Source organism: Acomys minous (assembly GCF_964271855.1).
Source record: "Acomys minous genome assembly, chromosome: 4".
Taxonomy (NCBI): domain Eukaryota; kingdom Metazoa; phylum Chordata; class Mammalia; order Rodentia; family Muridae; genus Acomys; species Acomys minous.
In genome coordinates this window covers 70,514,930-70,532,678 of record NC_140486.1, presented here as the reverse complement: position 1 = coordinate 70,532,678, position 17,749 = coordinate 70,514,930, and the positions used below count along the sequence as shown (strand labels likewise).

The window sequence follows — 17,749 nt, the reverse complement described above, 5'->3', positions numbered from 1 at the left end:
AGATCTATATCGAATTCTAGTTATATAAAGTGTTTACTTCATGCAATGTAGTCTGATACCCGTTAACAAAAGCCTGTCCAAAACAAAATGGGAAAGGAAAGGAAGGATTGCAAAGGTGTAAGAAATGTGAGCTCCTATACTTTTTAGAAACAAAGCAAAATATGTTGTGCTGGGGGAAGCGGGGGGGGGGGGGGGGGGGGGGAGAGAGAGCGAGCCCTGCTATAGAGGTGTTAGACTACCTGTGTGGTTACACGGTGGTAAATGCCTGAGCTGCGAACACAGGGCCATTCCTTAATGGTCACCAAATTAGACCCCTGCCACCCCCAGCAGTGATGTACCTCCAGTTAGTCTCATTGGTTGGTCTGGAATTCATTATGTTGACCACTCCAATTCCCAGAGACCCGTTTACCCCGCCGTGAGTTTTGAAACCCACACTTGCCATTGCACTACACATCACTGTTTGAGTGTGCCATTAACTAGGGGGATTCAGATCAGTGTTAAACTGTGAGGCTGATCCCTGGTGGCGCTCACACACTATCAGTGTGACCTCGAGTACAGGGACAGGGCAAATGGCTCAGATAGGACTTAGTACATTTTCTCGGCTATCTTTAAAACTTGTAAGGCAGACATGGTGGCGAATGTTCCTAATCCCAGTACTTGGGAGACAGAGGCAGGAGGATTCAGAGTTCAAACCTAGCCTAGGCTGCATACAAGGTCGCATCTTGAGAAAGAAACCAAACAATCAAACATTGTATTACCAAACCCGGAGACCACACAACGCTCAGGGGAGAACTGTGACAACACAAGGCAAGTTTACGACTTTTCAAAGTCTGACTGGCACTGACTGTGAGAGAGTCATGGGCATAAAGAAACTCCTTTAGAATATCCAACGTTTTCTAAGCCTCAACTTGCTTCCTTTGGAGCAGGGTGACACAGGCATATATTAAGTAAGTTATACCGAATGCAGTTTGGGCTATGGTAATACCGCTCGCACCGCCCTGCCGCCTTCGCCGCTGCCCAGCTGCCCACCTTCTGGCTCTGCCTGCTGCCCGGGACAGGCAGTCTGCCCACAGTCAGCAGCAGAAGAGCAGTCCAGACGCCCTTAAACCCACAGTGACAAATCCAGGGTCACCTCCATGGGTGCTTTCCTTGCCGCTCTCTGTCCATGCTTCAATCACCCAGCTCTACACTCTACAGACCTCTACCAACCCACACAGCTGTTTGTGTTTGCTTTATTTATGACTCATCAAAGTGCTTCTTTGTACATGTAGCTGTGTACCTAAAAATAAGAGCAGAGCCAAGTCCTCGAGAGAACAATGACAGGCTTGACCCAACATGACGTCATCTCCTCACTTAGAAAGATCCGTTCTAATGGAGACAGGAACTTGCTAAAGACAAACAGGCATACTGTTGGTCCCCTCCGCAAACATCTACTACACATGATACCACCATGACACCTGACATCTGCTGATTCAGGAGACAGGCTCAGACAAGGGACATATGAACAGCTGCATTTTCTATAATGTTCAAAAAGACAAACCACACGTGATGTGCTCATACAAACTCCTTTCCCACCCAGGCTTAAGGCAGATATATATTGATTCTATAGGAACAGAGGACAGTGTTTTTCTTTGTTTTCTTTTTCCTTTTCTTTCTTTATAAAGATCTCTGTCTTTAGATTTATTATGTATACAATGCTCTGCCTGCATTCCCGCCAGAAGGGGGCACCAGATCTCATTCTAGATGGTTATGAGCCATCATGTGGTTGCTGGGAATTGAACTCAGGACCCCTGGAAAAACAGCCAGTGCTCTTGACCTCTAAGCCATCCCTCCAGCCCGAGAGAACAGTGTTTTCCAAACCACAAGTTTTGGTTTATCAGCAAGTTACGAATCAATTTAATGAGTTGAAATCAGCATTGCTTTAATATAAAAAGGTCACTGTGGCAATGATAATAATTCTCATGTGAAACTGGTTTCATTATATGAGTGTATGTGTATGGTGCATGTGTGTGTGCGCGCACACACACACACACACCAACAACAGCACTTTAGATGACAAAGGTAGTGTCCACTGAAGGTCTGAAATACTCCACAGGACACAAATTTTTGTTTTGAATTTCTGTTACAAAGAGACTGTTAAAGTGACTTGTGTCAACCTGTAGCTTAGTGCTGTGTCATCATCATCTTATTGAGTACATATTTACCCTATTAGCCTGTCTAGAATCCTAATCTGACTGAAGGAGGCTGAGCTCTACTTTCTGACTCTCAGCTGGTGTTCCTACTCACATTAAGACTACTGTGTACTGAGCGCTATGCTCGTCTAGCAGATATCTAGGCATTTCATGTAAATTACTTATCTTTGCACACAGCTCTAAAGTGTGAGCTAGTACCCCAACTTGACCCAGGAGGCCACACTGCTCAGGGAGGAGAACCACCTTGCTCAAGTCTCACTGTAAGGAGGGGCAGGGCTGACATGGCAGCTTCACAAAGCACAGCTGATCTGCTCTCTGTGCAGGATTCAGAAGGCACTGGTTTCAGCTGGCTGCTTCTGGGATGAGCACTTGGAAGTGGCACTTAGGAAGTCTCTGCTGACAGTACCCAACCTCAGAGCAAAGGATCACTAGGAGAGTACAGGGTGCATGGTGTGACTGGAAAGCCACCCGCGTCAGGAGGGCATGATCAACGACAGATCTGAGCGTTCCAGCTGGTGCACTACATGGCAGCTCCACAGGGCAGTGTGAGGCCCGCGCTATCAATGGCCATCATTCTTGGTCACCTAGGCTCATCCTAGGGGATCATGGTAAGAAGAGACGTCTAGCCTACCATGAGGCGGCAGGGCTGACCCGTACCTTCAAGAGAACCCAGGAGGCAGTGCAAGAGGGAATTCTGCCATTGTCGCCCTCTCCCAGATTAGAGCCCCCGCCCTGACAATGTAGCACGGAAACGATCTGTAGCCCTACTATGCCACCCTCAGAGCCAGGGCACAAAAGCTGCCCCACCCAGAAAAGAAGCCCAAGCCAAGCAGGAGTCTCCGTAGTGGGATCTGTTCCTGGTGAGGGAAAGACAAGCCTGGTGGCCACAGGAGAAAAGCATGTCATTACTTCCCTATACGAACGTCACAGGAACGCCACTTTAAATGGCAGAGAGTGATCCTGACTCTTCCCGGAAAACCTAATGTAAGGCTTAATTTTTCACGCTCATGGGTATTTTGACAACAGCTAGGCCACACTTCTTTGTTATTTCTTTCAAGACTCCCTTCCCAAGAATATGTAATCAAGCCAGTGGCCTCTGGAAACAGAAACAGAAGTTGACTCACCATCCCAATGCATTTTCTGAGGATGCTCCAGATGCTAAAGTCATTTCTGGAGAACATGGGCGAAGGCAGGCTTGTTCTGGAAAAAGGGGGGAAAAAAGTTCATTTTTAATGCCAGTGGCATTAGGAAGAAAAACATGTTATCACTGACCTAAATGCAGACACAAATACGTGCAGAGACACTGTAAAAATGCGCACTGTCATAGACAGGCAAAGCAGGGCCCGTCCTTGTTCACTGGTGTTCTGACCCCCTGATAACGTCAAAGCAACTAAACAGGCCCTTTGTCTTCAGCACCGTGGTCCTCAGGATAAGGCCAGATCACACAGCCCCATATGTTTTTCTGTGTGCTGGCAGATCTACTTCTGTTACCTGACTCAAAACCCAACAGCCATATTGTGATCTAGCAAGTCACAGCAGTATAGCAAACTGGTGGACACAAAATGCCATCCTAGAACCTAAAGCTTTTTAGAAAATTAAATGAGAAAATACAAATTATCAAAATGGAAGTAAAGCTGAGACCCTGTATTATGCATTCAATCTTGCCTGGGCACTGTCTCTGCAGTGCTGGGATTACAGTATATACCACCACACTGGCTTTCAGAGGCTTTTTTTTTTTTAAAAAAGAAAAGAAGATAAAGAACCTCAAGCCTGGTAATTATTAACCATTTAGAAACTGACAAAGGCTTGCCTCTAGTAGTTCCACTTGGGATTGCCTCTACTTACCCTTTTGTGGTATTTTACTAAAACATTAATTACTCATGTATGAGGAAGCCAAATTACCAGCAATATGTATTCCAAACAAAACTACAGAGTGTGTGGAAGGAATTCTGAGAGGGACCACTTACACAGACTGCTGGCTTCTTGTGTGGAACATGCAGAGCCAGGTACAAGTCTTATTCAGCCCACACTGTGCTAAGACCTGGTCAGAAACTACGAGAAAATACTGGCTCCAGGAATATATGCTGTGCAGAAGTCCTGGTTTAACAATGACCTCAGAGCTGTTGACCATGAGCTAAGGCTGCCAAGGCTGCCAGGAAAACAGGTGCAACGGCAGGATGTGCAGGGAGGCACACAGCCAAAACAGCCCCAAGAGCCACACAAACGACGACCCAGATCTGGTGCCGTTTTCAACTGTCTCCTTAACACTGCTTTGCAGGAAGACTCACCAGAGCACAGGAAAAATGTCTAGAAAACATTCTAACTGGTAGCAACGGGCATGTGAATTCTAGAAGAACACAAGAAGTCGGTCAGGGGGCAGGAGGCACAGCACTGGAGTACAATACTGGGGATGACAAGAATAAACGCCCTGCAACACCCCCTACTGTTCCACCCTCCCTGAACCTCTTTTTCACCCTTCTCCACAGCACTGATCATGTGACACCTGCATAATCTCTGTTTATCCATGACTGTGACCCAATCAGAATAGACGTTCCCAGGAGGTCACGTTTTATCAACCTGCTACAAGTTCTAGCACAGTGGAGACGTGTTTGCTGAATAAACTCTGGATGGTGTAAGTCTGTTAGCAGACATTTTCTCTTCTAGAAAGCATTTGGTTTTCTGTGTATCCAAAGCAACAGGAATCACACACTATAGGTGCAAAGGGATGTTAGAGTAATAGGCCAAAGTGGGGGAGGGGGAGATTGTGTCCATCTGAGGAAAGGGTTTCTGGCAGAAGCCGTAGCGGGCACAGCATGGAAAGCTGATTTGCTTCAAGCAAGGCCAGAAGCGCTGTGGTGCTGGACAGCCTACAGAGAGTAAGAGGGACCCACAGAGTCATCTGCCCAAGGTCAAAGACGTCAAGGGTGAGCAGCCTTCCCGGCCAGACGCACGCAAAAAAAACATCACACATAATTTCAAATGTAGCAAGCTCCACATTAATCAAGTGAAAAGAAGAGAAATGGGCTAATTTTGGTCATTACTGTGGGGTGAGTATAGGATGCTCCCATCGCCTGGTATGCTGAGCACCTGGCTCATAGCCAGCAGCATGTCTTACTCTGGAACTGTAGGAGGAAGAGCTTGGATGGAGGATGGGCATGCCTCTGAAGGCTGGATGGAGTGATCGGCCCTGTCCTGAGTCTCCTACCACAAGCAGAGGCTTGAAACCAAGGGCGCCAAGGACCAAAGACTAGGCCCCGTGGAACCCAAAACCAAAGGAACCTTCCTTCAAACCTTAGTTACATATTTTAAACATTTATTCATTGGGAATGCTATCCATATAGACAGCATATATTGATCATATATACCTTCCAACTCCTTGGGAATACTCCCACGATGTTCTCCCTTCCGACTTCATGTCCCTCTCCAAACAATCCCAAGCTAAAAACAGTGCTGCTCAAAAGTGTATGGGTGTAAGCTACCTATAGGAAGAAGGCCAATCAGATAGGGGACATATCCCCAAAGAAAACTGATTCTCCCTACCTCAGCAGCTCTTCAGGTATGGCTGAGGGTATAGTGAGCCTCCCTCCACTGGCACATGAATGTTGAGGGGCTTGACCTTGTGAGGTCTTGCCAGGAATCTAGCCACTGCAGTGAGGAAGGGAACACTGTATGAAAATGCCGCAGCTAAAATATTAGCCCTTTGACCTGCATCAGTGCAAACAATCCTCACCCTGTCTTTAGAAGCAGCACATTTCATGCTCCCAGAACATCAACTTAGCTGTGAGCTCAAAGTGAATTTTAGCTGTAATAAAACCAGGGTGTCCCGTGGAGAATGCCGGCTGCTGCCTTAAAAGCCTGTACTAGTGAAACGTAAGGGGCCACAAGCCCCGTGTCTCAGCCACAGAGCCACATTTCAACAGCACGAAAGCCACATGGGCATAGCAGCCGCTGTACTGGATGGACTGGATCCCAGTGACTACTGCCGAAGACTGTGTAGGAAGGGAAGCAAACTGCTCAGGACTGCAAAGTCAATGAGGAAGAAAAGCCAGCTCATGACCTGCTCGAGAAAACGCTAAATCTTCAGGGTGAATGCAGCACAGGGAAGGAGGAGATTTAAATATAGGTAGATGAAGTTAAGTCATTGGTATCAAATGCTTCAGTACATTTAAAATATATATATATATATATATATATATATATATATATATATATAGAGAGAGAGAGAGAGAGAGAGAGAGAGAGAGAGAGAGGGAGGGAGATCTCCCTAAGTTAGTAGGTGGCAGTGTTAGCTCGAGGCAGGAGTCAGAACGGCTCGACAGTGAGCACAGACTGGCTATTCTCTTCCCCTGCCGTCCATCTGAGGGTCATTATCCTGTCGTCTAAGAAGAAACACAGTACCAGGGGCTGACAGTGTTCTGCCTGGCTCCATTTGTGATCACACAGAGGACATTATGACAGTCTACACAACAACACAGTATCTCACTTTTGAATGAGAAATCTCCTCAGTTTGTTTAATCTTTGGGATGCACTGTCTCTACTTGTCCTACCGCAATCCCCCTGTTCCACACTATGGCAGACAGAGTCCAAGTTGAACTAAATGAATTTATTAAGTCCAAATAAAGAATGTTGCCCCCCTCCCCAATCTCTCTGTGGGAAAAACTCTGACAGGGCCTGTAAACCATCTCCTACCTCCTACCTCCAGGCTCTGACCCATATTCAGACCACTGAAACCCTAAGAGAAATTCCACAACTCAGGTCTCAAAAATTCACACTACCCAAAGGTTCATCCATCTGCAGACACCCCCACTGCCCTCCTGTCTGTGTTACAGGGATCCCCAAATCAAGTGCAAAGCACCACTTGTTCATGAGACTCTTGGCCAAGACAATAATGATGTTGTTAAAACAAGACAGGAAAAAACAAAGCTTCAAGTAGCACAGAGGCACTGTGAGCGTCACCTGCTCAAATGCATTCCCGAGATCCCGGGGGCCACTATAAGCCACCTATGTCACGAGTACAGCCACACAATACTGAAACGTCAGCCACTGCGGGGGAGCCTTTCTCAACGGGGTGTATGAATGCTCATCTGGCATGTGGGGTGTATGAATGCTCATCTGGCGTGGAACCAGCCATACAGCACTCCTGCTACTGGCTCACTCACAGCTTTAGCAAACCCCCCAATTCAAGAGCACGTACAATTAATTCATCTTGTTAGGTAGTTAGATAAACACTAAGAAAAATAATACCCAGCACAATTAGAGCCTCTTAGGAATCAAGGTTCAGCATCTGTTTTAGAGACCAGCTTTAATGGCTTTTCAAAGTACAAACTCAGTTCCACAGCAGTCACTGGTGGCATCCTCCCACTAAACCACCCTTTCCATTAGTTGGATATGGCACATACTTGGTGCACTATCTACCTGAGAGGTGATCCTATTTTATAGTATGATTTGTAAAGTAAACTACCCCCAAACTACATATATTGCCATGTAAAACAAACAGCTGCACCTCAGCACTGTCAGAAGACAAGATAAAATCATGATGGCCCTGGGGTGAGCAAGTAGAGTAGATCATTTCACTCATAGAATTTGGCAATCTCATTCTTGATTTTCAGGAATTAGAATTCTATATCAAACCCAAAACATACATAATAAAACAACCTTTAAGAATACACCCAGGGGCTGCCCTGTCCACCAATGTCCACACCACGTGTGCCCAGAATGCACTTGCAGAGCTGTGCCTAGGTAGGAAGCCAAGCCAGAGTCTTCCACAGAGATGAAGCCAAAGCCAGACAGTGGTCCAGGATATTACAGAGAAGTCAGGGAAAGAACACCCATCACGAAGAAATCCCAGGAAATAAACACTAAGGACAATTAAGTAAAGGGTCAACCCTAGTGGTGTCTGTTGATGTGGCTGATGTTCTACTATCAGGGAAGAACTGGGGTAGTTTTGTATCCTCAACAGCAGCCTAGCAGAGGAAAATGACACTTCAAATATCTACAACTAGGCCCTCCAGAATGCTGCAAACACTCTTAATTACAAAGAAAGAAAAGTAACAGAAACAAACGAAAATCAATGCCTTAGTTCCTGATGTGCAAGTCCTAATACAAAGAACCAAATGACAGGAAAATACCAAGACAAACTTGCCTTCTTCCCAAACTCCCAATCTTAAAATACTGGCACCAGATGACAAAGATCTAGATGAAATCTAAGACTAAGAATTCAAAATAGAAAGTACGGTTAAAGAAATGAATTAGAATGCAAAGACAAATTAAATATGGAAATCAATACAGAATATGAAAATGGACTCAGAATACTTAAGAAAACCAAAATGAAATGGTGAAGATGATAGATTCAATAAATCAAACTCAATAAAGAGCCACGCCAATAAAATGGAACAGGATGGAAGATAAAGTGGAAGAACTGGAGGTTGATACTGGGAATTAAAGGTTTATTTGGGGAATCAAAGCAAGGGCGTAGGGAAAAGGTAGGTTACTTGCCAGATTAAGCAAAACTAAGAATTTATGAAGAAGCTTTACAGAAATCACTAGTTTGTAAGCTAATTAAAAACATAATTTAAACAAAAGGAGTTTGATCATCTGTACCCTCACACGGCATGAAAATCTCAGTCTGGGCATGGGTTACCTTCTTTTGAGACACTGAATAGAGAGGTCCCAGACATCATCCTAAAGCAATGTCCATCACTGTTGGTTGTTCAGTATAACTAGTTGGTAAGATCCTATTGCTGAAGACAACACACATTTTGGTTGCAGGACACATGAGCTGACAGGAAATCTCTTCTTGATGACTAATTTTCATTGTGATAGAAGGTACTATGCAAGCCACTGGTGTGAGAAGATGGGCATCAATGGTCTTGTCCAGCACTGGACCCTGCATGCTATCACACTGACCTGCCAAACAAGATGCACTAACGGCCTGACTGTCCTATGGGTAGTCAGCCCCCTTCTGATGAATCTGAGGCAAGCACCACAGGAAGGAGTTCACATCTGGTACCATAAATCTAGTCAAAAGCCCATGTTTGAAGAAGTCATAGGTCCTAGCATGGAACCTATTGTCATTTTTTGTTAAATGTCCCCACTGTCAAACTGCATTCTAAATATTTATCTTTAAACCCATGTGTGCTACTCTCAACTTTGGTCAGGAGATCATTTGTTTTACAGTGGGAAGCGTTTAATACAGTGATTTATAAAAGTTTAAAGTGCTAAGAAAAAAGTTTACAGTGCTGAGATTAAGTACTGTGAATGTTTAGCCATAGATGGTGCATTTATATTACCCTCGCTGACCCCAAATCCAGTGACTATCACAACAGAGGGGGCAGAGAGAACACTGAAGAGGAGTGTGTGAAAGGCTGTCTCTACGTGTGACATATGTAGCACTCATATGGCCCACAGGAACTCAGAGCTATAGCTGCCCACAAAATCATGACAGCCAAAACTCCAGCATGGGTTGGGGAAGGATTCACACGCACTCATCCCAGATAAGAAACTATGGGCAACTGACAGCGGGGAAAGGGAGAGGTGCTTAGCCTGGGGGTCGTGGCCTCTAGCAGGTTGGCCACGCCCTAGCAGTTGGCCCTAACCAGGCAGACATGAGCAACACTAACTGGACTTAGTGGTGAAGTATATTTAAAAAACAAAACAAAACTATGAAAGAGGACTTAAGTTGAGAGCTGTGGTAGTTTGAATGAGAACAGCTACCATAGGTTCATGTTTAAATAGTTGGTGCCCAGTTAGTAGAGTTGAAACTGGAAAGAATTAGGATGAGTAGTTTTGTTAGCTGAAGCATGTCGCTGGGGCCAGGCTTTGAGAAGACTCCTTCTATTCTCAGTGTGTGTGTGCCCCTCTCTGTCTACTTGCAGATCAAGATGTGAGCTCTTAGCTCTTCCTGCTGCTGTGTCTGTTTTTGCCATTATGGACTCCAACTCTCTGAAACTGTAAGCCTAAATGAACACTTTCTTGTATAACTTGCCTTAGCAATGGTGTCTTAACAGAGCAAAAGAAAAGTAACTAAGATAAGGACAGAGTAGGAATCAGAAGAGCGGCATAGGGGTGGACGGCATCAGATTCATCACATATGTGTATAAATTTTCAAAGAATAAAAATGCTGTTTAAAAAAAGAAGGCACAGTAGCAAAATAGCATGGTACTGTGATAAAAATAAAAAGGAACATCAACAGAACAGAGGTCTAGATCTACATCACAGTCCTCCTCACTTTTGACAGAAACACCAGAACATTACTTCTAGAAAATGGTACCAGAAAAGCCGGGAAATTTACATGCAGAAGAATGAAACTAGATCTCACTTCTTACTCTATTGACCCAACAGTTAACTTTACAAGCTAGAATCACTTGGAAAGTACATTTTAATTGGGGAGCTGTGTGGATCAGGCTGGACTGTGGGCATGTGTAGAGGGTGGTTGTCTTCACTGTTAGCTGACGCATGATGACCCAGCCTGCAATTTCATGGGCTGGACCCCCGGACTACACATGCTCTTAACTACTGATCCATGCCACATGCTCTTAACTGCTGATCCACGTCTCCAGCCCCCGTTGGCAGTTTTTTGTTTGTTAGTTTGCCCTCCTTCTTTTGTTCTTTTTTTCTATTGGAAAAAAAAGTTTTCATTCAATATATTCTGATCACACACCTCCCCTCAGGCTTCCCAGATCCTCCCCACGCAACTCCATGATCTTTCTTTCTTTAAAAAATAAACAAAAGCCGAGTGCCATGGCCCACACCTCTAATCCCAGCACTCGGGAGGCAGAGGCAGGCGCATGCGTGTGTGTTCAAGGCCAGCCTGGCCTACAAAGTCTAGGACAGTCAAGGCTACACAGAGAAACACTGTCTCAAAAACCCAATAAAATAAACAAAAAAAATACAGAAACAAAAAACCCCAAGACACTCCCACACACACACACAGACGGTGGGGGGTGGGGGGGAGGGAGAGTGGCACAAAAACAAAAATCAGAAACTAAAATATTTAAGCAAAAGACTAATAAACAAATGAATGCCCACAAAGCAGTATGAAACAAAAAGCCTACAAAAATACCTGAGTTCATTTTGTGTTGATCTATCTACTCCTGGCCACCGGGTCTACCCAGCAAGACTCTACTAGAGAAAAGCAAATTTTCTTTCTAAGTGGATATCAACTGCTGGCAGCTTCTTGGTTATGGGTAGGAGCCCATGTTCACTTCCCCTCTCAGTGACGGCACCCCCATTTCGCCTGAAGATGTGCAGGAAGTGTAAATGCTGCCACAGGCTCTGTAAGTTCGTAGGCACATCAGTGCTTTGATGTCTAGAGGACAGTTTCCTTGGGGTCAACCATCGTGTCTAGCTCTGACGATCTTTCTGCCTTGTCTTCTGCATAGGTCCCTGAGTCCAGAAGAGAAGGTTTGGCAAAACATTGGAGTTTTATTTATTAATATTTTTACTTGTATGTGTGTGTTTATCTACTTACAAGAATTTTTGGGGCTGGAGAGATGGCTCAGAGGTTAAGAGCACCACCTGTTCTTCCAGAGGTCCTGAGTTCAATTCCCAGCAACCACATGGTGGCTCATAACCATCTATAATGAGATCTGGTGCCCTCTTCTGGCCTCCAAGTATAAAGCAGTCATATACATTAAATAAATAAATACATATTTAAAAAAAAGAATTGTTGTTTTTCTTTTTTTAATTTTAATTTTTTAGTTTTTAGTTTTTTCAAGACAAGTTTTCTCTGTGTAGCCCTGGCTGTCCTGCATAGCTTTATAGACCAGGCTGGCCCTTGAACTCACAGAGATTCATTTGCCTCTGCCTCCCATGGGCTAGGATCAAAGGTGTGTGCCACCATGCCCGGTTCCTTATAAAAATTTTTAAATAAATGAAAGATATTAATCTTTTATTACATTTTCAGGTTTAAATTAGTTTACAAGAGTTTATACACAAATAGATTATTTTTTAGCTTTTGTATTTTATATCTTAGTAAAGGTTTTTTTTCCACTCTAGAGCTTTTAAAATTATGTCCTAATTTCAGTTACCAAACTGCATAATGTTTCCCAGCCATAAAGCAGTGAGGTCTTGCAGCTCCTCAGCTCCTCTGTGCTTTTCTGAAAGTTCAATAGCGTGTATAATATTTAGTTTCTGTATTATTTTAAAATACCATTGATCATGAATTCCCTGTCTCAGAGAAGACAAAAAAGTCCAGGTGGTTTTCAATGAGCTAAGCCTTCACAAATGCTGCAGCAGGAGAATAACCCTGAGCAAATTCAAACACACTCTCAGGATGAAGTGGGAGTCTGAACATAATCACTCTACCCACAGTGGCCCCTCTGTCAATCATCCAGCATGAACCTTCCCACTAAATCCTCACAACAGTCTTATCCGCTGAGCACTCTTCTGAAATAACTTGTGTACCATCGCAACTGCAGTAAGTGGTAGAAATGGAATTCATTATTACAGAGCCCTAACTAACTCCAGCTTTTAAAGTCCTGACTCCCATTTAGAACTGTGAGACCTGAACTAGTAACTAACCACATATTCTGTGGTAAGTGTTAGACAATAGAAACAACAATGTTTCTCCCAGGCACAGGGAGGATCTAGTAAGCAAGACATACAGAGCACTATTTTTCTCGTTATTAATATGTTCTATAAACTCCACTTAATAGTTAATAAAATGAGCATTTAAAAACAAATATTGTACACCTACATCCTGGTTGTTTTCCTGTCAACTTGATACAAGATAGAGTCATTTGGGAAGACAGACCGCCAACTGAGAAAATGCCCCCAACCAAGCGGTCTGTGGGCAAGCCTGGGAAGCATTTTCTAGATTGACGATTGATGTGAGAGGGCTCAGCTAACTGTGGTGGCACCACACCTGGGCAGGTGATCCTAGCTGGCGTACAAAAGGAGGCCGAGCAAGCTGTGAGAAGCAAACAGTGATTAGTGCTCCTCCACGGCTTCATGGTCCCTGTCCTAACTTCCACCCGTGACGGATTGTAACCAGAGAGCAGCAGAGCCCTTACTAAGACAACCTCAGCAAGAACAGGTCTGCTCATTAAACTTCTGCTGTCATAACACAGGCACAAACCCCATAAGTACTCCAACCTAGTTCTCAGTACCTGTGGTCAAGGGCTGCTGAGATGGCTGAGCAGGTAAAGATATGTGCTAACAAATCTGTCAACCTCTAGCTCAGAACACTGAAGTCAAGGAGCCTCACGCTACACTTAATTCTCACAGTTCCCTACTTCCATCTTTACTCAAGGACAATAGTAAGCTTCGAATCCCTACCCAGATCTAGCCAGTGGACAGGACATTCTCCACAGCTGAGTGGAGAGTAGGGTCTGACTTTCACATGAACTCTGGTGCCCCATATTTGACCACGTCCCCTGGATGGGGAGGCCTGGTGGCACTCAGAGGAAGGATAGCAGGCTACCAAGAAGAGACTTGATACCCTATGAGCATATACAGGGGGAGGAGGTCCCCCTCAGTCACAGTCATAGGGGAGGGGAGTAAGGGGAAAATGGGAGGGAGGGAGGAATGGGAGGATACAAGGGATGGGATAACAATTGAGATGTAATATGAACAAATTAATAAAATATATTAAACAGCCTGAAAAAAAGAAAGAAAAAAATATGACATGATTCCATAGTAAGTGCACTGAGAATTCAGTTTGCCCCTGAACCCTGTCTTGAAAATTACTTAGAAAACCAGCTTCTTCAACACACTTTTTGCTTCCTCTGAACCAATGGACTATTTCACATTACTAGCTATTCTGCAGCATTCAAGATTTTAAGTAGCCACATACTCATTTGGATATTCACAAAAGCAAAATCCAAGCTAATTCTTACCTCTAATTCAAGACAAAAGGAATGGCAAGGTTTTCAATAACGAAGGAGCTGAAATTTCGATGCACCTGTAGCTACAACCGAAGTGAGCATGTGCAGCAGGATGCTCCTCACGCCACGCTGTGCTCACGCAGACACCTGTAAACTAACACTTTCCTTCTCAACTGCTGAAATTCGTCTCCTTCTCTCTCATATCCCAATTTAAATAAAATCTAAATGACTACCACTTGTATCTTTAACTTCTGTTCCCTACTGACCTGATTGAAACTGGCTTCCAAATTAGAAAGTCATTAGAGATGCATTTATAAATATAAATTTATAAAATGGAAGATTTTTTAAAATGATAGTATAAAGTGAGTTACAACAAAGTCTTAATTCATTTATATACCAAAAACAATGTAAAATGGCTCAATTTGGGATAAAGTTCACAAACTTTAAAAGCAAGGCTAAAAGGGAAATGATGTGTGGGTAAGCTCTCTAAGCTCATCATTAGGTAAGTGTTCTTTGAAAAGTACCAAAACCCACAGCAGGAAATTCTTGTTCTATTTCTTCTTTGTTGTGGCTAAGACATAAGGGATCATACAGAACGCAACCCGCTCTCTTCATTTAAAAGGACAAGAATTCCAGCAAAGAAGTACTCATCCTTAAAACACACAATCGGGGTTGTCAAAATGCTCGCAGTGCAAGCATGAAGACTTGACTTCACATCCTTGGTGCTCTTGTTGAAGTTGGTGCTACCACATAGCTAACTCCAGCGCCGGAGGGAGAGGGGGTTGAGAGGACGGAGACAGGTGGCTCCCAGGGACTCTCTAGCTGGCCAGCTTAGCTGAAACAGTGAGCTCCAGGTTTAGAGAGAGATCCTCTCTCAAACCATGATGGAGGGGCTTAGGCGATGGCTCTGTCAGCAAAGAGCTTACTGTACAAGCACCAGGCACCAGGCCTGAGCTCAGGCCCTCAGGACCCAGGCGAAGACCATCTCTCACGCACACATCTGTAACCTCAGCTTGTGATGAGGATGGAGGCAGAGAGGCAAAGCCATGGAGCTTACTGCCAAGCCAGCCCCAGCCAAACTGATGAGTTCCAGAGTCAGTGACAGAGCATATCTCAAGGTGGGGAGGATGGGTAGAAAACAACAGAGGAAGGCCACACCAACATATACATACCACACAACCATACACATGTGACCATATGGGGAAGAGAAGGACAGCCAGCTTTCATGTCTGCCTCCGCATGCACACACAGCTCTTTCCTCCCTCCCTCTCTCTCCTGCTGACTCTCTTCTCCTCTTCTCCTTCTCACACACACTATTTTTTTTTTAACACAAAGACATTGCTGCACAGTTACTTAGTTAAATTAAGCTTTTATTAACACCAGTTTTAAGCTGTTGAACCTGCCGATTCCCCGAGGAGCATGGCAGATACTTAGAACAAGATGCAAAGATAAACTTTACAAAGCCAGGGTTTTCTGTGAGTTTAGGGTTCTAGGGTAAGTAAACCAGTCCACGGTGCATTTATACTTCTTCTATTGTCAACAAGAACAAAAAATGTTTTTGTGTACTGTGAGGAGCTCCAATGCCACAGTGCAGGGCTCCTTAGGCACTTTCTATTTTCAGTTGTTCACATCAAAAGACATTGATGACTTTAACTAGACAAAAATGCTGTCAGTGATCATGGAGAGCACACAGCTAGGTGTTCTAAGTGTGTGTCAGCTCTTGAGAAGGACCCATAAAAGAATAATTTAAGAGAAAATTTAAGGTGGCCTCATAAAAGCTTATAATGTCTGCTTTAAAAAACTTTTAAGAATTTGTGTTTATTCTTAAGGAAACAAAAAGTCAGGTAAAAAGCCAGGTAACCAAGTAAAATAGTGACTAGATTGGAGGCTACAATATATATAAAGACTCAGTGATACAAAAATCACATAAACAATTCAGAATAAACAAAGCACAAATACTTCACAAAGACAGGACGTGGTTAATAAACATGAGGGCAAATGGTTAAGTGTCATTGAAGAAAAGCTACCAAAACCAGAGAGCCATGACTCAAGGCTGTGAACATGGGGTACAGGTGACGCCGGGTGGCGTGCACTCAGACAGGCGTGTAAAACGACGAACCTGTGGAAACAGCGCTGAATAGCTCTATGCAGCCACGTGTGCTTGTCTACCATGACCTGACAACTCTAGCCCTAAAAGTGGCAAGAATAAACAAAGCATACTATAAAGATGTCTGGAATAGCAATTACAGCAACCTTATTCCTAACTTCTACCTGGAAAGAAAATCTCAACATACCATCTGGAAGAAGCAACAGGCATCTTGCACACAGAAACAGACGCTGATCTACAGGATGGATGGAGATGCCCCTTTAAAACATCATACACAGCAGGTGGTCAAAACAAGGTCTGTAACATGCACTACATGATTCCATTTGTAATCCCACTCAAGAACAATCAATAGCAACAGAAAAGAGAACAGCAGCTGTCTATGAACGGCATGGTGGTCTAATGAAAATGGCGCCCACAGGACAGTAGGGAGTGGCACTACTGGGGGGCGAGGCCTTGTTAGAGTAGGTGTGGCTTTTGTTGGAGAAAGTGTGTCACTGGGGTGACCTTTGAGGTCTCAGATGCTCAAGCTATCCCAGCGAGCTCACAGTCTACTGCTGCTGCTTGCGGCTCCTGATATAGAACTCTCAGCTCCTTCTCCAGCACCATGTCTGCCTGCACGCTTCCACCATGATGACAACGGACTAAAGCTCTGAGCTGCGAGCCAGCCCTAGTTGACCAATTCCCTTTATAAGAGTTGCCGTGACCATGGAGTCTGCTCACAGCGCAGAACCTAACTATGACAGAGGCTTGAATGGAAGGCAGAGGGCTGCTCTGTAGTGAGCAATCTCCCTCACGTGACAGGCACGCTAGGTCCACGTGAATGTGCATTTGCCCAAAGTGTCCAATGTACACCCTTTATCATTATTATTATTATTTTTTTTTTTTTTTTGGTTTTTCGAGTCAGGGTCTCTTTGTAGCCTTGGCTGTTCTGGACTCACTTTGTAGACCAGGCTGGCCTCGAACTCACAGCGATCCGCCCAACTCTGCCTCCCGAGTGCTGGGATTAAAGGCGTGCGCCACCACGCCCGGCATCATTATTTTTTACAGTGGTCTGACAGTCTGTTTTGTGTTGCTAAGAACATAAGACTAAACAAGCAATAAGGACCTTTATTTGGCTAACGGTTTGGAGGCTAAATAGGCTAAGACTGAAAGGCTGACAACTGGAATATGTCAAAGGAACAACTGTGTAGAGGTCTCTGAACTCTCACCAGAGAAGCTTCTTTTTGTAGTAGGTGGCAGCGAACACCAAGGCCCATGATTGGTCAAGGTGTGGGGAACTAAAGGCTGTGGAGTGCTCAGCCTCACACACACACAGACACACACACACACACACACACACACACACACACACACACACACGAATACATGGGCACATGGACACACACATACATGGACACATGGTCACACACACACATGAACACACCACACACATACTCAGTCTCAAGGACTATCCTGGAAGAGGAAGGAAGATCTTAAGAGCCGAGGCAATGGATGACTACAAGGAAACTGTTTCCACACATAGTGCAACTACATATGACCTCTCAATAGTTGTAGCAGCATAGACGCGCTCAAGCCTGGAGGGTGAGGGGGCATGAAGTCCCACTGATAGCTGAAGAAGAGCTGCT

The 17,749-nt window shown here is 44.4% G+C and overlaps 1 protein-coding gene across 7 annotated transcripts in view; it reads right to left on the bottom strand.

The window, feature by feature from the left end:
• Nucleotides 1-17,749, bottom strand: part of OSBPL1A (oxysterol binding protein like 1A) — a 181,469-nt gene that overhangs the window by 27,955 nt on the left and 135,765 nt on the right. For all 7 annotated transcript variants that reach the window (XM_084779756.1, XM_084779759.1, XM_084779758.1 and 4 more), the window contains one exon: nt 3,317-3,392. In XM_084779756.1, the coding sequence (XP_084635882.1) occupies nt 3,317-3,392 (76 nt within the window). The remainder of the gene's footprint in view (nt 1-3,316; nt 3,393-17,749) is intronic.